At 38.0% G+C, this 19,612-nt stretch overlaps 1 protein-coding gene across 2 annotated transcripts in view; it reads right to left on the bottom strand.

The window, feature by feature from the left end:
* Window positions 1-19,612, bottom strand: part of PLCB1 (phospholipase C beta 1) — a 787,019-nt gene that overhangs the window by 68,767 nt on the left and 698,640 nt on the right. Inside the window, exon 32 of one of the 2 annotated variants that reach the window (XM_056121101.1) lies at window positions 10,929-11,045. The exons of the other annotated variant lie outside the window; for it this stretch is intronic. Coding sequence (XP_055977076.1) covers window positions 10,947-11,045 — 99 coding nt within the window. The 3' untranslated portion in view covers window positions 10,929-10,946. The remainder of the gene's footprint in view (window positions 1-10,928; window positions 11,046-19,612) is intronic. 2 annotated transcript variants of the gene reach the window in all.

The following is a 19,612-nucleotide window of genomic DNA, read 5'->3' as shown; positions in this document are numbered from 1 at the left end:
CTTGATAACTTTTCAGTATCAATATTGCAAACAACAATGCCCAAAAGGAGAGAGAGAGGGAATAAAAGAGAGAGAATAAGAGAGATAGAGTGAGAGAGGGAATAAGAGAGAGAATAAGAGAGATAGAGTGAGAGAGAGAGAGAGAGAGAGAGTAGAAAAGCACCTGCCATAGAGGCAGGCGGAGGGGGGGGGCATGGGGAATGATGGGTGGGAACCTGGGAACACTAGTGATGGGAAATGTATACTGGTAGACAGATGGGTGTTGGAATACTGTATGACTGAAATCTAATCATGAACAGCTTTGTAAGGGTCTAACTCACAGTGATTCCATAAAAAAAAGTTAAAAATAAATAAATAAAGACATGTGCCAGTTCTGAAACGTAAAAAAGCTGAAGAACACTGCTTTCTTGGAAAGTAGTATTTCATACACACTTTGTTTACATTCAATCTAGAGCCATGATTCTCCATGTTTTGTGCATGTGCAATGTTTCACTTTGAGGAAAGGGCAATGACCTCAGCTCCTTTTTTCTTTCCTGATTCAATCATTCTTTAATCACCCTCAAAATAGCTGCATAAAATACAATGATGCTTGAAGAAATCATAAGCGAACAAAGTTTACAGAAAATATGATGGTACAAATCTGAAGTGAAGGAGCTGGGCAGGAAGTTAAGAGATGTCTTCCTGTTCCTTATTTGTCATATCAAGATGCCTTGAACTTCTTGGACTTCAGAGTCTAGATGACACAGGTGTGATCTGGTTGTAGTTTGAATTAAAAAAAAAAGGCTGCCAAATGGCTACAAGGCTGCCATGCTGTATGTCATTTTAGAATCTCAGCAACTCTTGACTTGTTTGAAAAGAGTATAACAAGAGTAACTTCATAGAGAACACTTCCCTATGGTTGATAAAATTTAAATCCTCAAGCTGTTGTTTACCCCATATACTATTCTATTTCATTTATTTTCCCTTAGAACTTTTAATAGGGGGAAAACTGTGGCCCTGTAAAACAAATGAGGCAAATATTAGCTTAGTTTTGCCAGTGGGAGGGATATTATGTTACAGATGAGACAACTCCCAGATAGAAGACACTGCTGGGTAGTTAGAAAAAAGGTTGTCAGTTTCAGGTTTATGTTTTAGGGGACCTTTATCTTGCCCTTTCACCCCCAATACATTATTGTTGCAGGGAACTTATATTAAGTCCAGAGTATGACAGATAATAAATCAGCAAGGCAGGCAGCCCCCCCTTTTTTTTATTTTAGTAAAAGAAACATAGAAAAGATTAATACTGTCTTGGCAGGAAATTCTATTCAGTTCATTTTTAAAACTGGGTGATCATATTTTCAAGTCTGAGAAGAGGCAATGGGAATTTTGCAAAGTTCCTGGGGAAAATATATGCTGTGGAATAGTGACATGGATGTCAGGGATGCCCTCCCAAATTTTAATGGCTTTCTTGGGGAATTCAAAAAACAAGATCCTGATTTGTAGTGTCTGCTGAGTTCCATAATGTAAACATTGCCTCAGGTGTCAATTTCAAGTAACCGGAAGTTATGAGCTTGAAGAGATGGGAAGAAGTGCCTTGTCCAAAAAAGCACATGAGAAAATGCTCTACATCATTAATCATCAGGGAGATGCAGATCAAAACCACAATGAGATACCATCTCACACCTCAGAGACTGGCCCACATTCAAAAGAACAAAAGCAACCGATGCTGGCGTGGATGTGGCGAGAAAGGGACACTCCTTCACTGTTGGTGGGAATGTCCACTGGTTCAGCCCTTCTGGAAAACAGTATGGACGATTCTCAAAAAATTAGAAATTGAGCTCCCATTTGACCCAGCAATACCATTCCTGGGAATATATCCCAGAGAGGCAAAAATGTATAGTCAAAGTGACATCTGCACTTGTTTGTTCATTGCAGCACTGTTTACAATAGCCAGAAACTGGAAGAAACCTGAATGCCCAAGAACAGATGACTGGTTAAAGAAACTTTGGTACATCTACACAATGGAGTACTATGTAGCTGTTAGAAAAGATGAAGTCATGAAATTTACATACAAGTGGTACAATATGGAAAGTATCATGCTAAGCGAAATGAGTCAGAAAGAGAGGGATAGACATAGAAAGATTGCATTCATCTGGGGGATATAAAGTAACAAAGTATGAGATTAATACCCAAGAATAGCTGAGATCAGCACCAGGAGGATTACTCCATAACTTAGAGGCCAGCCGGGTATCCTAGAGGAAAGGGCAGCTCAGATAGAGAAGGGAGCACCAAATAAAGGATGTTTGGAGGATCCTCCCAGGAGGGGAGATGCATGTCGAAAGTAGACTATGGACTGAACATGTTTGCCACTCAATGCCTCTTTTGCAGACCACAACACCCAAAAGGAGAGAGAGAACACAGGGGATTGCCCTGCCACAGAGACAGGGGGGAATGGGGGGATGGGGGTGGGAGGGATATTATCCATGGTGGTGGAAAATGGGCACTGGTGGAGGGAAGGGTATCTGATCATTGTATAATTGAAACCAAAGCACAAAAAATTGTAAATCTACAACTTTAAAAAAAATAAAATAAAATAGGTAAAGGCCCTCCCGTTGATCGTCGATTTGCTCGAGCGGGCCCAGTAACGTCTCCATTGGAGACTTTGTTGTTACTGTGTCTGGCATATCAAATACTCTCGGTAGCTTGCCGGGCTCTCTGAGAGGGGCGGAGGAATCGAACTCGGGTCAGCCATGTTGGCCGCTTGTAAGGCGAACGCCCTACCGCTAAAGGGAAAAAAAAAAAGAAGTGCCTTGTCGAATCCTTCCCCACCCCCAACCTCCGTCTGCAATAGCCACCCCACACACATATAACAGAACACACTTGGTCTCCTGAGGCCAGGGAATAGTGGGATGTTTCAAATAATTACAGGTGAGTTTTGGATGTTACCTGTGTTTTGTTTAGACTTGGGGCGAGAAACACCCAAGGAAGGATTCACAGTAATCAGGCCCACAGCTTGGAGCCCATGCTTAACTGGGATCGCACCTAAAGCCTTGTTCGTAAGGCAAATTATAATCATCATTTGAGATACATTACTGATATGATTTATTTCATTGTAAGTTTATCTAATTTTCTTTTATTTTTCTTTATTTTGGAGAGCCACATAGCAGTGCTCAGGGCTTACTCCTGGCTTTGTGCTCAGGGATCACTCTGGGTGCTTATGTTGGTATCGAACCTGAGTTGGTTGCATGCAAGGCAAGCACCCCAACCTTCATACTATCTCACTCTAGCCCTTATTTGCTTCTCATAATAACTGGATATAATAATTGACCCATAACCACCTTGAAAATTTTTGAAAATGAGCGGTTGAGACTGGGTATAGCCAGTTCTACCTCATTGTTCATTTGTCCTTGAATAATAAAGATAATTTAATATTATTATTTGCTTAAAAAATAATTAGAATTTATTTGATTTCTGTACCATTTAAGATACAGGTGCTTTATATAGATGTTCGTTTTCTAGAATTGTTATGTACCAATGAGTGAATAAAAAATAAGAATTATAATCCTCAGATATTAAATTAACAGACGATTTTTCTATTAATTATTGAATTGTGAGATATACAGTTCCTTCAGTTATCTGCTCATTGACTTACATGTTTTATGAATTCAACTGCATCTCCATCCCCCTCAAATTCATAAGCTGAAGCCCTAGCCTCCTACAAATGTGACTACAGTTGGAGATAAAACCTTTCAGGTGCTGGAGTGATAGCACAGCGGGTAGGGCGTTTGCCTTGCATGTGGCTGACCTGAGTTCAATTCCCAGCATCCCATATGGTCCCCTGAGCACCGCCAGGAATAACTCCTGAGTTCAGAGACAGGAGTAACCCCTGTGAATCACTGGATCACTGTGTGACCCAAAAAAGCAGGAAAAAAAAAGACCTTTCAGAAGGTCATCAAGTTAAATGAAGTCAAAGGACAATCCTACAGAATGAACCCTATAACTATTCCTAGAGAAGCCCAATAGAGAGCAAGTGTCTTCCTCAAAGGAGGTGACACTAGATTTTTTTTTCACTCTTACCCTCTCCTTCTCACCTGCCTCCCCTACCTCTGTACCTGCATAGATCAGACCAAAGGGCAGACCTCAATGCTGCCATAATGATCTTAGCCTTGGGGCTGTAGCACTGTGAGAACATACATTTCTCATTTAGACCATTCCATTTGGGATCCATGTCACCTGAAAAGTCTTACATGATCTTGATATTGAGGTAATTTAAAATAGGTCTACAAATACAAACAAAACCTATATGGATAGCAAATCATAGAACTCTGGTTTTATTTTTATCTTTTTTGTTGTTTTGGGTCAAACCCAGTCCCACTTGGGGGCAAACTCCTGGATCTACAGGCAGGGATCATTCCTGGCTGCATTTAAAGGACTACATGCAGTGCTGGGGATCGAACCCAGGTCGGACCCCTGCACGGCAAGCACCCTATCCAATGGACTATTGCTCTCACTTCTAAAACAACTGTTTTATAACAACTATTTAAGATTTTTTCACAACCCCTACATTCAGTTATGCGGCCCCATGTGTGGGCTATGACCCATAATTTAAGAAGCCTAGAATTTAGGTCCTTCTTTCTCTGATATTGTACTAAGGTAGCCTACTTTACTGTGAGAACAGAAAAATGAAAAAATTTCTTACATGTTATCTGTACGTAGATTTGTTAAAGTGTCTTGGGGAATATCTTCTATGTGTGTCTCTGCTTTATCATTCTAATTTATCTTGCAGATCAGAAGTTCTCATCTCTGGGAAGCCATCTTTGATATCCAGCCTGATATCCTTCCCTGGAAACACTTCTATCCTACTGAGGATGACAGTGCTTTGTCCGAACACAATTTCTTTGTAAACAGATTAGATCACACATTAGAAATTAAGATCTGGTATGCTATCTCTCTTGCTATTTCCAAGTTAGTACTAGCTTCATATGGACGTTTATATTTTCATTTAAATGATAACTTAGAAAATTGGTGCTTCATTTATATTAACCAATTAATAATCACCCATAGCCTGTGGTTATGACACAGAGTTGGAACATTTCTATCACTGCAGGAAGATCTATTGGGTAGAGCAATGTAAGCACTTTTAAATGGGGTGCAAGATTGTCTCTTTTGGGATGGTTTTATTTTCCTAGTATTTAGCCTAACTATAGTTTCTACAATGGGTATTGATAAAAACTAGCTGAGTTAATAAGACAAAACAAAAGGACTGGAGAAATAGTACAGAGTAGGGCACTTGCCTTCCACTTGACGGTTCAATCCCCAGCATCCCATATGGTCCCCCATGCACTGCCACGAGTAATTCCTGAGTGCAGAGCCAGGAGAAGACCCTAAGCATTGCCAGATGAAGCCAACTGCTTTCCTCACGGAAGAAACGCCAAAACCCCACAACTTGTAGCCGTTTAAAAATATTCACTGAGGGGGCTGGATATTAGAGTAAGTGGGGCATTTGCCTTGCACACGGCTAATCCTGATTTGATCCCCAGGATCCCATATGGTCCCCTGAACACCACCATAAGTAATTCCTGAGTGCAGAACCAAAATAACCCCTAAGCATTACCAGGTGAAACCCAAAATCAAAAAAATTTGTCATTGTTTCTAGAGATCACATATATATGTGAATGTATATATGTTTATTTTTCCTATTAAAGAGTAAAAAAAAAATAAAGTAATTTTTCTTTTACCTGGGATGAGAAAACCCACATATATAATTAAGATATAATTATAGTTTTAATTTCTGAAGTATTAATATAGCAATCTATAGCTGTTAATTCAGAAGCATGATATCGATTCTAATTTATTTTTTCTAGGTCATCTCTGTTCCATTGTTCGTTAAGTGACCCTATGGACTCATTAAATCTTTCAGCACGATATTTATGCGACACTGTTTAATGAGTCCTCCAACACCCTGAATTCTCTGGACCTCATTCCTATTACTTCAGTGGCGAACTTCTGACTTTCACTAATCGTATTCTTCATGGACTCAAAGGAGATCGTGCAAAGGTCACTCAGATGTTCACAACCCTCTTGCACACAGCTTCCTTGTCACCAGTGTTTAAAGATCTTCAAAGAGACACACATTAATTGCCAGGAATCTGTTTTGGTATTTATATGCTCTTTCTCTCAGACTTTTGTACCTTGATGAAATCTTTTCATCCATTTAGCCCCAAGCAGTTCCTTTGCCTCTTATCTAGAGCAAAAGGAAAACAAGGTCAGTTGTCAAAAGCCCCAGAGAAGCCCCCTTCTGCACTATGAGTAAGATGTAAATGTAATCTAAAAGATGTTCCTCTTCTGATGTTCCTTTAGATTTCTTGTCATTCGTGAAATCCTTGAGGGTAAACACCAGGGACAAATAAATATTATTTGAATAAATAAATAAGTCCCATTAAAAAAACAAACTGACCTATAAAATTAGGATTTGACACAAGGGCCAGTATATGTGTGTCCTAACTTCCTCAGAGAAATCTGCACAACTTTGGTTGAGCTAATACAGGGGGGAAGGCATTTGCTTTGCACATGGCTGGCCTTGGATTAACTCCTGGTACCACAAGCTTCCCCAAGTACTGTCTGAGCACAGAGACAGGAGTAAACCTGAACACCACAGGGTGTGCCACCCCACTAGAAATTAAAGAAATCAGTGCATAACTTTGAAAGTGGGAGGAGAAAGCATTAGTTTAACAAGAATATTCTAATGTTAAAAGAAGAGCAAGCTATGAGGAAAGGGTGGAGAGGATGGATATAAGCAAGTGGAGCTCACCTGTGGAGTCTGATTCAAACTCAGCCTCAGCAAGTCATGAGCAGGCTGACTCGCAGGTGAGTAGGAAGAAGAGGGGAAGAGGGAAGTCAGGGTGAATGACAAGAGGCCGGCAGGCCTCTGCTGAAGAGCGGAGCTGAGGATCTGCAGCCGCAAGGGACGAAGCACTGTGACTCTAATCTGCAGGACACACATGTCACAGAATCTCCATGATGCTGTGCCTGGAAGTGCTTCCTTTGTTGGACGTGATGAACATGAAGAAGCTGATGCCTGCCTGCCTGTCTGTCAAGGGGAGAAGCTGCTGACCAGTGGTGGCCTCCTGGACGTGAGTTCTCTCTCGGGTCACATGACTGTGAGTTTTCTATTGTCTAGATCTGGGTAATGGTATCCATTTATTAAAAACAGATATTTCTGAGACACCTGAATGTCTTGTCTCTGCTGTACAATGGTTTTTGCTATTGCTAGCTCCTTGGAGATCGAATCCCTGGCAAGGTGTTGGTTGTGATCTTGGAAAGGTTGTCACCCCCAAAACAGCTTTTGATGGAGATCCTTGTAATGAGAGAGATCTGTTTCCTTCACAAGAGAGGCTGAAGAGTTCTCCACTGGGCAGATGAGTATACTGAGGATCAGATGGAACGTACCCTTTATTGTCTATACATGTTGGAAATGTGAGAAAGAGATATGACACCCTGAAATTTAGAGCAGGATATGACCACTTCAGATAACTACTAAGAAGGCTGAGGTGGGTTCGGAGAGATAGCACAGAAGGTAGGGCATTTGCCTTGCATGCGGCTGACCCGGGTTCAATCCCCCTCATTCCATATGATTCCCCCAGCACTGCTAAGAGTAATTCTTAAGTGCAGAGCCAGGAGTAATGCCTGAGCATCTCCAGGTGTGATCCAAAAAGCCAAAAATTAAAAAAAAAAGAAAGCTGAAGGACATAATGCACAACAGATGGAGTTTCCAAGATCTAGTATTTCTTCTGATGTTTTAACATTCATTAACCTCAGCTATACAATAGTGAGAATAAGATAACAAATGACATGTTCTAAAAGTGTTTCACATCATAGTAAGCACTTATATAAGCTAGTTATGGCTTTTTTTAGTATTCAAGTATTAGAGAAAAAGTTTAATGTCCTTCTGTGTCCATGAAATGCTCATTTTTATGCACAATAATACTTTGTGAATTCTTTTGAGTTTTTTTTTTTGGTGGGGACAGCAAGGAGGAATTTTCTCCTCTGAAATGGACATTTCCTAGAATAAATCCAACACATACATACTAGAAGAAATGTGCATTTTTTCATGCTACATATCACTATTTTTATTTTAGAAACTGATAATGCTATAACTCTTTACATAAAAATATATGCATATATATATGTACAAAAAGAGCAAACCTCCTTTCAATCCTGTGCTCCGTTGAATTGTAACTATTTTAAAATAGATGCTTTTTGAGGTTAAAAGTAGGACTAACATGTTCCTCTTCACTATTCTTTAGCTGACAAGAAGGAATATACTTTTCATCCATTAATGTTCACAAATTCTAAGCAGTGAAATTCCAAGTATTTTAGTATTTAAATGATGAGCATATTTGGGATCAATTTTATATCCTCATTTTTTTAAAATAATTATCTCCTGAAAAAATTTGTGATATCTCCAAGTACCATGTCCTTTTAGTCACTTACTTTTTCTTCCCCTGTTATCTATAAGCTAAAATGTTTAAGGCAAGAAAAAGCAAGTAAGAAACACTTGAGAAAATATTGAACTTGGTACAAAAATATACTTTCCAATTACTGCTATAAAAATATTCACTACTTTTCAAATATAAAATAATGTATTTTTTGTTTGTCTTACCAATGAGACATTATTTCTACAGAAAGTGTGAAAATGGTTTAGTTTTATGTCACCTGTTATATGTTGAAAGCTAAAGGTACTAAAGAATTCTGTGACTTAAGATTTTTTAATGCCTAGGTATTATGAGAATATCTATCTCTTTTGAACCTAAATATTTGTGTTAAGAAGGAAAGTCAACTGGCATTCTGAAGGGAATAGATGTTGTGAACTGAATATCACAAGAAGTCAGTTATGCCTGTTAGAGCCCATGTAGAAGAACGTAACATTTATAATTCTATTGCACTAATTTTGAAAAATAAAATTCAACTCATATATTCTGAGCTCCACTCTATTAGAAAATTTCCTGATCTACATCTCAATCATTCTTAAAAATACCAAGAGAGTAATGAGTACAACAACAAAAAAAAAATCCAGGTGCCGTAGAGAGAGTATAAGAGGTAAAGCACTTGCATTCATATGGTTGGCCCCAATGAAATTTTCTAGCACCACACAAGGTCCTCAGAGTATCACCAAGAATGATCCCTAAGTGCAGAGTCAGAAGTAAACCTTGATCACTGCTGGATGTGGTCCCAGCAATCCCATTCCCAACAACATAAATAAGAATCCAACAATGTTTATAACTAATGGTTTAAATACAACAAACATATACATAGCCAAATGAGAAGACATTTTTCAGGGTTGCTGATGCTTTCCTGAAGAAACTGCTGTTCCTCACCTTCTCCCTGCTCAATCTTCCTATGTCAGTTTTGCCTCACTCAAGGGAACCATGGGAATAAGTTCACCACCATCAAGAGAACATGGACAGAATTTTTAGTCAGACAGGGTCTTTGCTCTGAAATGGTGTTGTCTACCTTGCTCAAGGATATCAAAAAGCCAGACAAGTGAGGAAGCAAACAAACAAAAAAAAACTTAAGCTGAGAAGTCAGACCATATGTGATCCCCACTATTGAAATGTGGTCCATGGAAATGTGATAGCTCAGGCAGCCTCTAGAAAGTAGTATGCTGCTTCCAAAGCTCTTCTAGACCTCCAGAATCAGAATCTACATTTTTATCAGGTCACCAGGTAATTCACAAATTCATTAATGTTTGAAAAGCACTGTGGAAGATCATGATTTTATGTGAAAACTGAAGTACAGGAAGAGAAAAAAATTCTATAAAAGTTGTGGTTTTCAGTAATTCTTGGGTTTATTGCTAAACCATTATTACTTCATAGACTAACAAATGCTTAAAGACAAAAACACAAGCTCCCCTGAGGAACTGTTTTCAATACATCAGAACAGATGTTACTTTCTTTACGTGAAAATTATTCTTCCTTTCTCCCTGATATACTTCCTCATTGCATATGGATATCTTCCCTAATTTTCAAGATTTAGTTTCTTGCAAACACAGTCCGTGGTCAAACCATTCCTATCTGAGAAATTTTCTAGTGGTCGTGATTCCTGAGGATTGGGGATCCCTGTGCTATATAAAACACCATGTGATTGAAATCTTGGTAACTGTAGATCACAGTGATTCATCAAAAAATATTTTTAAAATATTTTAAAAATAAAAATAAAAGCAGCTTTGAAAATACCAAAAATAATAGTTTAAATAAATAATTTTTGCTCAAAAAATTGAAAATTAAAAAACAAACAAAAATAATTATCACAAAATTAATAAAATACAATGTGAAAATACAGTGAATTTTAGTAGGTCTATTTTGTTTTTAAGTGAGGATATGATAAACTAAGTGGCGCTTAAAATTCCTTGAAACTTAATTTAATCTCTGTGTGTGTGTGTGTGTGTGTGTGTGTCCGTGCACACACACAAGGATCAAATCCAGTGTCTCATATATGTAAGACAAGTGCTCTACAACTGAATATATGCTTGGTCCTCAATTCCATTGATTTTTGAGTGGAAATAATACAGCAGGAAGCTAGTTTAATAAAAAATAGGGATTTAAAAATATATTTCTAAAGTGAAATACCAGTGTGCATATAAGAAAAACCATACTCTTAAGGAAAAACAACTTTATAAGTAGAAAAACAAAAGGAATAAAGAGGAAGGCAACAATATGGAAGACAGGAATTGACATCAGAAAAAAACAATGATGATAAAACAAATACCAGAGAGAATCAGGAAAAGAGGAGGAATAATATGCATTCTGAATGAGAACATTAGTACAAAAAAAGATGAGAATGTGGAGAAAACGTTGGTGTAGCAGAAAAGAACAATTCCATGGTGCCTGCCATCCAGATGGCTACATGCCACCCTTCTCTCTAAAGCGACCCCTCCCATCCAGTCCTACCTGGCCGGAAGGATGGTGTCACCACTTGAGAGCTTGAGGGTTGGGGGGAGTAATGTTGGGGGGAACAGAGGGATCCTCATGGCAAGTTTCCGACAAGAATGAGGAGGAACCTTCCCCCTGTGTGGAAAGAAAGGGAGGGTGTCATTTTTTTGGTGGCACTGAAATTGATTTCTACGTCACTTGCTGGATGTTTCAAATTTGGGGGGGAGTTTTCTTGAAAGAATGCCTTTTACAAGGACAATATGAAACCTTCAACTATCTACCCCAACACCGTTATCTGCAGTGGTGTGTCATCTCCCAAGGGAAAATGCAAATAAACTAGCAACTGCATCACCCCAGATTCTTTCCTAACTTCTGATGGGTTTAAATAAAAAAAAAATGTGATTGCCACCATCACTTTTAAGAAACTCTCCACAAATTCTCACTGCGCATCGTTAAAATTGAGAAAGGATGGTGTGGAAATGACTGAGAGCAAATTGCTCTGTTTGACAATTCAGCCCCCGAAATCTGGGCTTGATGGTTAGAATTTTCTTTCTCAAAGAAAGAAAGGGCTTTTTAAAAAATTATTAATACATAAAGCTAATCTTGTTAGCCCTCTTCGTAAGTTCAAAACGACGCATTGAGCACCAACTGTTTCCAGGATACTGTTGAGGGTGTATCATTTTCAAGAGCATCAGTCAACACAACCGGCTAAACCCCCAACTTAGTAGAACTTACATTCCAATGGTGATGGAACAACTGTGAGCAACAACATACTTAAGAATGACTCAAAGAGAGAAGGGTCATAAATGCCATGAAAAACAGAAAATAGAGTAGAATATATTATACCAGTAATGGAGAGTGATGGAAGGGCTTGAAAATCTGAATGCAGTGGTCTTTGATCAAGACAGGAGGGTGTTGCTGAAGTTGACACCTAGGATAAAGTCCTTCTGGGCAGAGGAGACTGTTTATGTAGCAATCCAGGTGAGATTGCTGGTCTTGTTGGAGTCCAGCAAGGAGTCAGGTTTTCCTGAATACAGAGTAAGTCAGTGAGGAAATAAAAAGGGGTGTGGCACAGTGGGGGCCAGATTTTGTTAGGCTTAGTTCTCACAGAGGTATGAAGTCAATGAACTGTTCTGAAAAATGGAATGACCTAGTTTCATGCATGTTAAATAGGACTTTTCAACTATGAGTGCTGTAGTGAAAATATATTGTATTCAGGCAGATGTGAACACGCGGGCAACCAATGTGAAGGTTATGGAAAATCTAGATTGGGGGTTGGAGTGGCTCTGTATTGGATGATTGCACAAAAGTAGATGACTTAACAATTACAATTAATCAAAACTTATTTGCTGGTTTTGAGGGCAAATCCTAGAATTTTTAGTCTAAAACAGACTCAAAATTTATGATTTGTTGCAGCTCATTATACTTTTATTCAAACCTAAAAAACACTTTTGAAAAATTAATATTCAAAGAAAATGGAAGATTTTAAGAAAAAGGAAGGACAGAAACTAAACAAAATATATGGACACGGAATTTCTTTTTTTTTTTTTTACATTTTTTGGTTTGCTAAAACATATGCACACTGCTTCCTACTCTTTTAGAAGTGCGTCCATATTCTAACATGAGTTAGAGTAAAATCCAGTTTATTACCAATGTGGTTAAATGTACTAAGCTTATGCTAGCTGTACAAATTTATGAGAGCAGGTGTGTGTGTGTGTGTGTGTGTGTGTGTGTCTGTCTGTCTGTCTGTCTGTCTGTTTTTCTGTCTGTCTGCACACGCATGAAAGTTACAGAAGTCATCCACTGGAGAACCCACCCAAACTCCAAAACTATTAAAAATATCATGAACTGCTTGTCATTCTCTCACAAGTCACTCAGGAAAAGTTAAAAACCACTTCTTTTAATAGGAGTCCTTGACACTTGAAAATATAATTTGAACTTCGGTTTCAGTTATAAAGTCAAAAACTTCTCTGCTAAACTCAAATATTATCCTTACTAAATGATTACAATAAATGCAGAAGATTCATCTCCATCAATTTCCATTGATGAAAAATGTATAAGCCTGATTCCAAGTGAAGATCTGTTACAATACTTTGGCCTAATTAGTCGAAAATAGAGACTGACTCCTGCTTTTAGTTTTCTTATTTTGAACAACTTACTTGAGCATTTTTAAATTATGTGCTCTGAATTTGCTCCTTTGCTTTTTATTTAGTCTGTGCATACTGCTTCATCGATTCTTTCAAAGTACCTAATGGATTCACTCTTTGAGATTTTAGAGGTAAATATTATTTTAGTTTGAGCTTGGTAATCCTACCCCTAAAATATTGAAGGCCGTAGTAAAATTATATAATGGCTTCTTGAGATTAATTAAATTTTTACATTTTTTGCTTTAAAGAGTGTTTAGGATATGTCTGTATATTTTTATTATTCTCATTGCACCAAAGCAGGACTTTAAAAACAAACTAGAGATGGACTGGGAATGAAATATCTAATTAGTTCTGAAAAAAATACATAAATATTTTGCATGACATGCAGAATTACAAGAAGAAGCAATCCAAAAGATTTCATGCCCCATCTGTGGTTTTTGGGATTGCACTGAGTGCACATGTGTGTAAGTCAATGGGATAAGTCCATCTTATCCTATTCCTGAAATTGCAATTATGTTTGCTGCGAAGACTCTGAAACCCAGCAACACAAACACAAATACACTCTCTTATGTGGTGAGTATTCCCTTTGGCTCCCCCCCTCTCATTCAGTACACCTATACCCACTTTTCTACATTTCTGCATCTTTAGTAAAGAAATATAAGAAAAAGAGAGTGAGAAAAAGTAAATAAAAAGGAATGAACCAAAGACAACCCTGTGAATCTCAGCTCCACTTCTACTTAAATATCAAACTCAATTGTATAATTGGAACTAACAGAAAGCAGAAATCTATGAATATCCCATAGAACTAAAATCTGTGGAATACCATGCAGCACTGAAGGGCAATCTCCTCTCAGTTCTAGAGATTTATTTGCAAGTTGGTCCTTGCTATTATATAACCTAACGTTTCAAGAGAATTTAAACTTTTTCTTAATATGAAAATTCTTAAATTCTATTTTTTATATGATGATATGATGGTCTTGTCATGTGCCAACCTGGACAGGCTGAACTACATTTCCCATTTCCCTGGGTACTGGTCCTGTATGCTCCTAGTTACAGCACTTTACAAAGAAGACAGATTTTTCCAAGCATTTGGAAGGCTGGGAGGGAGGAGGTGGTCACTGTGTCACAAGCATTGTGGCTGACTTTGTTGACTTGTCCTGTTGGAGTGTAACAGCAACAAAGGCTACACTCACTTTCCTTCTCCTGGCGTTCTTTGTTAGTTGTTTTGAATTCCCAGGACAGGTGTGTATGTGTATGTGTGTGCATAGTATGTGTGTGCATGGGGCATGCATGTGCTACAGACATTTCGCAAGTTATCCTAGTTACTGTACTTGCTATTAACCTTCCTTTCCAGTTGCCTGCCTGTCAGGGTCTGCCTGAGATGGGGAGAAGACCCTCTGGGTTCTGCATAATCAATCCACAGAGTTGCATGAGCCAGCACAAATCTCCTATTGGTTCTGTTCTTATAGTTAGACTCCAACTGAAGCAAATGTTAACTACTTCAAAGATTTGTGCAAAATACTCTATGGGAACTTCTGTTTGCCAGAGTGATAGCACAGAGGGTAGGGCATTTCCCTTGCATGCAGCAGACCTGGGTTCAATTCCTCCATCCCTCTCAGAGAGCCTGGCAAGCTCCTGAGAGTATCTTGCCCACACAGCAAAGCTGGCAAGCTACCCGTGATGTATTTGATATGCCAAAAAAACAGTAACAACAAGTCTCACAATTTGTTTTGAGATGTTACTGGTGCTTGTTCGAGGAAATCAATGAACAATGGGAGGACAGTGCTACAGTGCTTATAATATCTGGTTAGCATATTTGGGTATTCTCATTGAAATCACTTAAAATATTATTAAAATAAGCTCCTTTAAATAATCTAAGAACCACAAAAATGTAAAGAATGCTCTCAGTCCAAACTAAAGGGATCTCATCTAAGACAGATAATAAGCAAGGAAACATCATTTTCCTTAATGGCTTCCACAGGTGATGGAAAATTCAAATTCAACTTTTGACTTCCAAGTAGGGTAAAGCTGAAACTTCAATCATGTAGCCTCCCCATAAGAAGAAATTCTCCCAGGAAATGTTTCTACAATAAATAACATTTTCAAATTGTAGACTTTTGAATTAACCGAATAAAACTTTCAGAAATAAAATATCAAAAACAAAACGCTAAATAAAAACTCTGTGAAAATATAGCATATCTGTGAATTAGAAAAAGAATAAGGAAAATTTGTTCATAATGGGTAACACAGAGAGACAAAAAAAGAATGCCAAGTACTGAAATGAATTGAGACAGATGATGGAGTAAGGGAGTCTATTTTATTTTATATACAATTATTTGGAATCATAGATGGAAAGGAAAAATGTGGCAAAGCCTGATATTTATGACATGAGAGAGAAATTTTATGAAACTAATGAAAATTACTCATTAGTTATTCAAACATATATTTAGATACATTATATCAAGTACCAAAGATGCACTAACTCATAGTTATGCATAACTCATATGCAATAGCTCAAAGAGAACATAGAGCATGTTTGTATGAGCAGGGGTCTAAGTTTGACTTCTGGCACTGCACTGCTCTCGAGTGTCACTGTAGTGGCCATGGCTGCCCAGTGCACCACCTGATCAAGTCTCACAGTGAATTCTAAAGTCTCTAAGCAGACTAGTCAAAATAATACAGTTATTTTGAATCATAGAAAGAAAGAGAAAAACGTTTTCTGTCTCAGGGCTCAATGGTAGGTCTGAGTATATTGGTAGTTGCCTATAGAAATAAATTTAAAAACTGCCACTGCACTGTAGCACTGTCCTGCCTTTGTTCATCGATTCGCTTGAGTGGGCACCAGTAACATCTCACAACAAATTTTGAGACTTGTTGTTACTGTTTTTGGCATATTGAATACGTCACGGGGAGCTTGCCAGGCTTTGCCGTGCAGGCGAGATACTCTCGGTAGCTTGATGAGCTACTGCCACAATAAACAAAAAAAATTGAATGCAGGCAAAAGCAGAAAAAATGCAAGTTATGTTCAAAATAGTGAAATGTTGGCTAACAGTTAATTTATCAACAATAAGAAAAGCCAGAGGACAAGTAATCTTGAGTTTTCTTTACACTCCTTGAAGGACAATTTTATCTTCAAGGAGTGAAAAGAAAATACTGCCAGCTTAGAATTAGATTCTCAGTAAAAATATCACACTAGAATGAAGGTGAAATTAGCTTATTTTTAAGCCCAAAAGGAAAAACTAAAACTTTACAGACTATAGTAAAGGAATTTTTGTGGCATATGGGTCATGATGCCCCCATATGGATGATCTGAAACACTAGAAAGAATGTTCAGAAAAGCTTTGAATCATGTAAGTCAGTCCAAATGATTTATCTCTATAACATGACCAAATCATATCTATATTAGTCTTAATGTATATAGACGTAGAAGCTGAAGGAATTAAAAGACCTTTGAAAATTGAACTGAGAGGAGACAAATGGAATTAAGATGTTTTAATGTTGGGGCTGAAGTGATAGTCCAGTGAGTAGGGCAACGGCTTGGCACACTGTTACCCTGGTTCGATCCCCAGCATCCCATGTGGTTCTCTAAGCACCATCAGGAATGATCCCTGACAGAAGCCAGGAGTAAGCCCAATTGAGTGCAGTCCCAAAAAACAAAAAAACAAAAAAAACAAGTAATTAAAATTAAAAGTCAGTTATTCCCATTGATAAACATGACTGTAGCACTGTAGCACTGTCCTCCCGTTGTTCGTCGATTTGCTCGAGCAGGCCCAGTAACATCTTCATTGTGAGACTTCTTGTTACTGTGTTTGGCATATCAAATACGTCACGGGGAGCTTGCCAGGCTTTTGCCGTGTGGGCGAGAAACTCTCAGTAGCTTGCCGGGCTCTCCGAGAGGGGCAGAGGAATTGAACTCAGGTTGGCCATGTCAGCTGCGTGCGAGGCAAAGGCTCTACTGCTGTGTTATCGCTCCCAAGAATTTTTTTTTCCACAGTAAAAACAAACAAAATAAACCTCTGTATGGTCAATGTCATTGTCAGTAGGTACACAGTAGGTACATGGTACGCACACACTTGCTTGTATGAGAAGTCTGGATGGTGCTGGCAGGGAGAATCTGCTTTTCCCATCAAGTACCAAAAGATTAGAGGAGGCATAAATAAACATTATAATAAAATAAAGAATGTTTTACTTTATATCCTCAGGTTCCTTTCCCCTTGAATTCTGGGAAAGCAGTGCTGAAATAGTACATTTGGGTTCTGTATAAGGGCTCAGTGGTAGGTCTGGAAAAGACTAACTTCATCCAGAAAGATGAGTCACTCGCCCTGCTACAAAGATGTCAGAGGGAAAATGAGGAAAATCGGTCTATATTCCCCTGGTGGAGAAATAAAAAGTCAGTAGCTACATGATGAAATGTTTCTTGGGTATAAATTAAAATGCTCTAAAGCTTCCTGGAAATTTGTCTTTCTGATGAGCTAAATTAAAACAGAAAACCTGTGTTCTGAGAAGCATCAAAGACAAATTAAGTGTCACAGGGAAAAAAAGCAAATTACATATTTATCGACTTATGAGGTTATAGAGGCAGTTCATTAAGAAGTTCCCTCAAACGATGATTTTTTTTTCATAATGAGAGCCAGTGGTTGTTGCAAAGTGATCAATACACATTGGAATATTTGCAGTAGATTCAGGGCAATTCCTGATTAATGTTCAACATGTTAAAATGAATCTCTGTATTGTCTAGGATAGAAGCAGAAGGTCCTTTTTATAATGAATCTAGAGTTGAGAGAAAGACCATAAAAGGTATGATTTCTCTGCACTGGAAGCTGAGTTATTGGGTTGTTTCCAACACCTTTTGCAGACGTTAAACCCTTTCCCACTGGTTTTGGCAAATCCAGGTATTGAAATCCCAAAGAAACCAATTACGTAACTGACATGAAAGATGAATTAGGTTGTATAGCATCTATCTTAAGAACCCTGTCGCTATAGAGTTCATAAGACACATCGCGCACAAAGCTGAAAACAGTATTCACTCAGATGCTGAGTTACAGATCTCACTAAGAAACAAGCAACTGAACATTTCCCTAGAATTTAAAATTCAACTGAAAAAAGATTGCTATTCTTTTAAGAGTGTCTGCTGTTATTTAGAATAATAATTTTTGGTGTGACTTATGTACAGGAATGCAAAATGTAACTGTATGCCAAAGCGAGAACCAAAATATTTATACATAATATAAGCTGTCTCTAGAAATCATCTCCTACTTCCATTTTCTCCAACTGCCCTTAAATTTTTTATACAGAAGGAATACACTCATGGAATCTCATTTTTAATGGAAGAAATGACTTTCCATTTGAAAAAGGTCTGGTGCATGTTTCAAAGTGGGACATACTAAAATAAACTTGCACATTGTAGCTGGCCAAATTTGGTGCCCTACTAAATATGCATCAGCAGAACTGAAATTCTTAGTCTATGTGTGGAAATCAAACAGATTTTTAACCTGTTTTGATTGAAGTCAATTCTCTTATGATTGTTCTTCTGCAGAATGGTAAAAATGTTGGGAACTTGAGTTGGTCTTTACAAATCATAAACACATGGTTGAGCGCAAGGTTAGCATAGTTACACTCTAAATTAATCTTCATATGTAGTTTCTTCTAAATCTTGCCAGAATCTCCTGGCTACTGGAGAGTTTTTGTCTTTTAACAACTGGATTTTCAAATGTTTGTTAAAAGCATTTTTAATATTTTGTTAACATTTAAAAAAAATTGCTACCGGAGGTTTGGAAAATTATGCAGATAAAACTGTGTTTCTGAACATTTCAAAATCAGAAAATTATAAAAAATGTGAAAAGAGCATTATCCCTCTTCAGAACAATGTTAAACATACAACATTAAGTACCTTACCACATAAAATGAATGAAGAAGAAGAGTAAGTGATAAAATCTAACAAAAGGGTGGAAGGAATAAAATAATGAAAAGAAGAATAAAACCATGTATGGTACATATTTGTAAGTGAAAGATTAACCTTTAATAGATTTTATATAGGAAATGCTTTACTTAACCTATTGACGTCAATAAACAATCTCTGGGAGAGCTTGACACGATTTCCTCTTCATAAGAATGTCGAGATTACTGATTACTGAGTCTACCTCAGTTTGTTCAACATTGTCTGATGATAAATTCAGTGTTGGTTAGCTTCATTTCTTTGAGTCTACCCCAGTCCCCCACCAGGCCCCCAACCCCCCGCCATTTATGCTTGTGTTAATTTCCCTCAAATCTTAGCAGGTTCCAAAGGCCTTTCCACTCTCCAGTACTGGTTGTGAAGAGCGATTATTTCAGAGACGTAGTCCATCATTCATCCATGTTCGCCAAGCATGGATAGCTTCTATGCTGGTTTGTCTTTTTTTCTTTCTTTTTGGGTCACACCCAGCGATGCACAGGTGTTAACTCCTGGCTCATGCACTCAGGAATTATCCTGGAAGTGGGCGGGGCACATGTGGGATGCTGGGAATTGAACTCGGATCAGCTGCTTGCAAGGTAAACGCCCTACCCACTGTGCATTTT

The sequence above is a fragment of the Sorex fumeus genome, unplaced genomic scaffold (assembly GCF_029834395.1).
Source record: "Sorex fumeus unplaced genomic scaffold, SorFum_2.1 ptg000044l, whole genome shotgun sequence".
In the NCBI taxonomy this organism is placed as follows: domain Eukaryota; kingdom Metazoa; phylum Chordata; class Mammalia; order Eulipotyphla; family Soricidae; genus Sorex; species Sorex fumeus.
The sequence above is the reverse complement of the archived record's forward strand: the minus strand, read 5'-3'. Positions and strand labels throughout refer to the sequence as shown.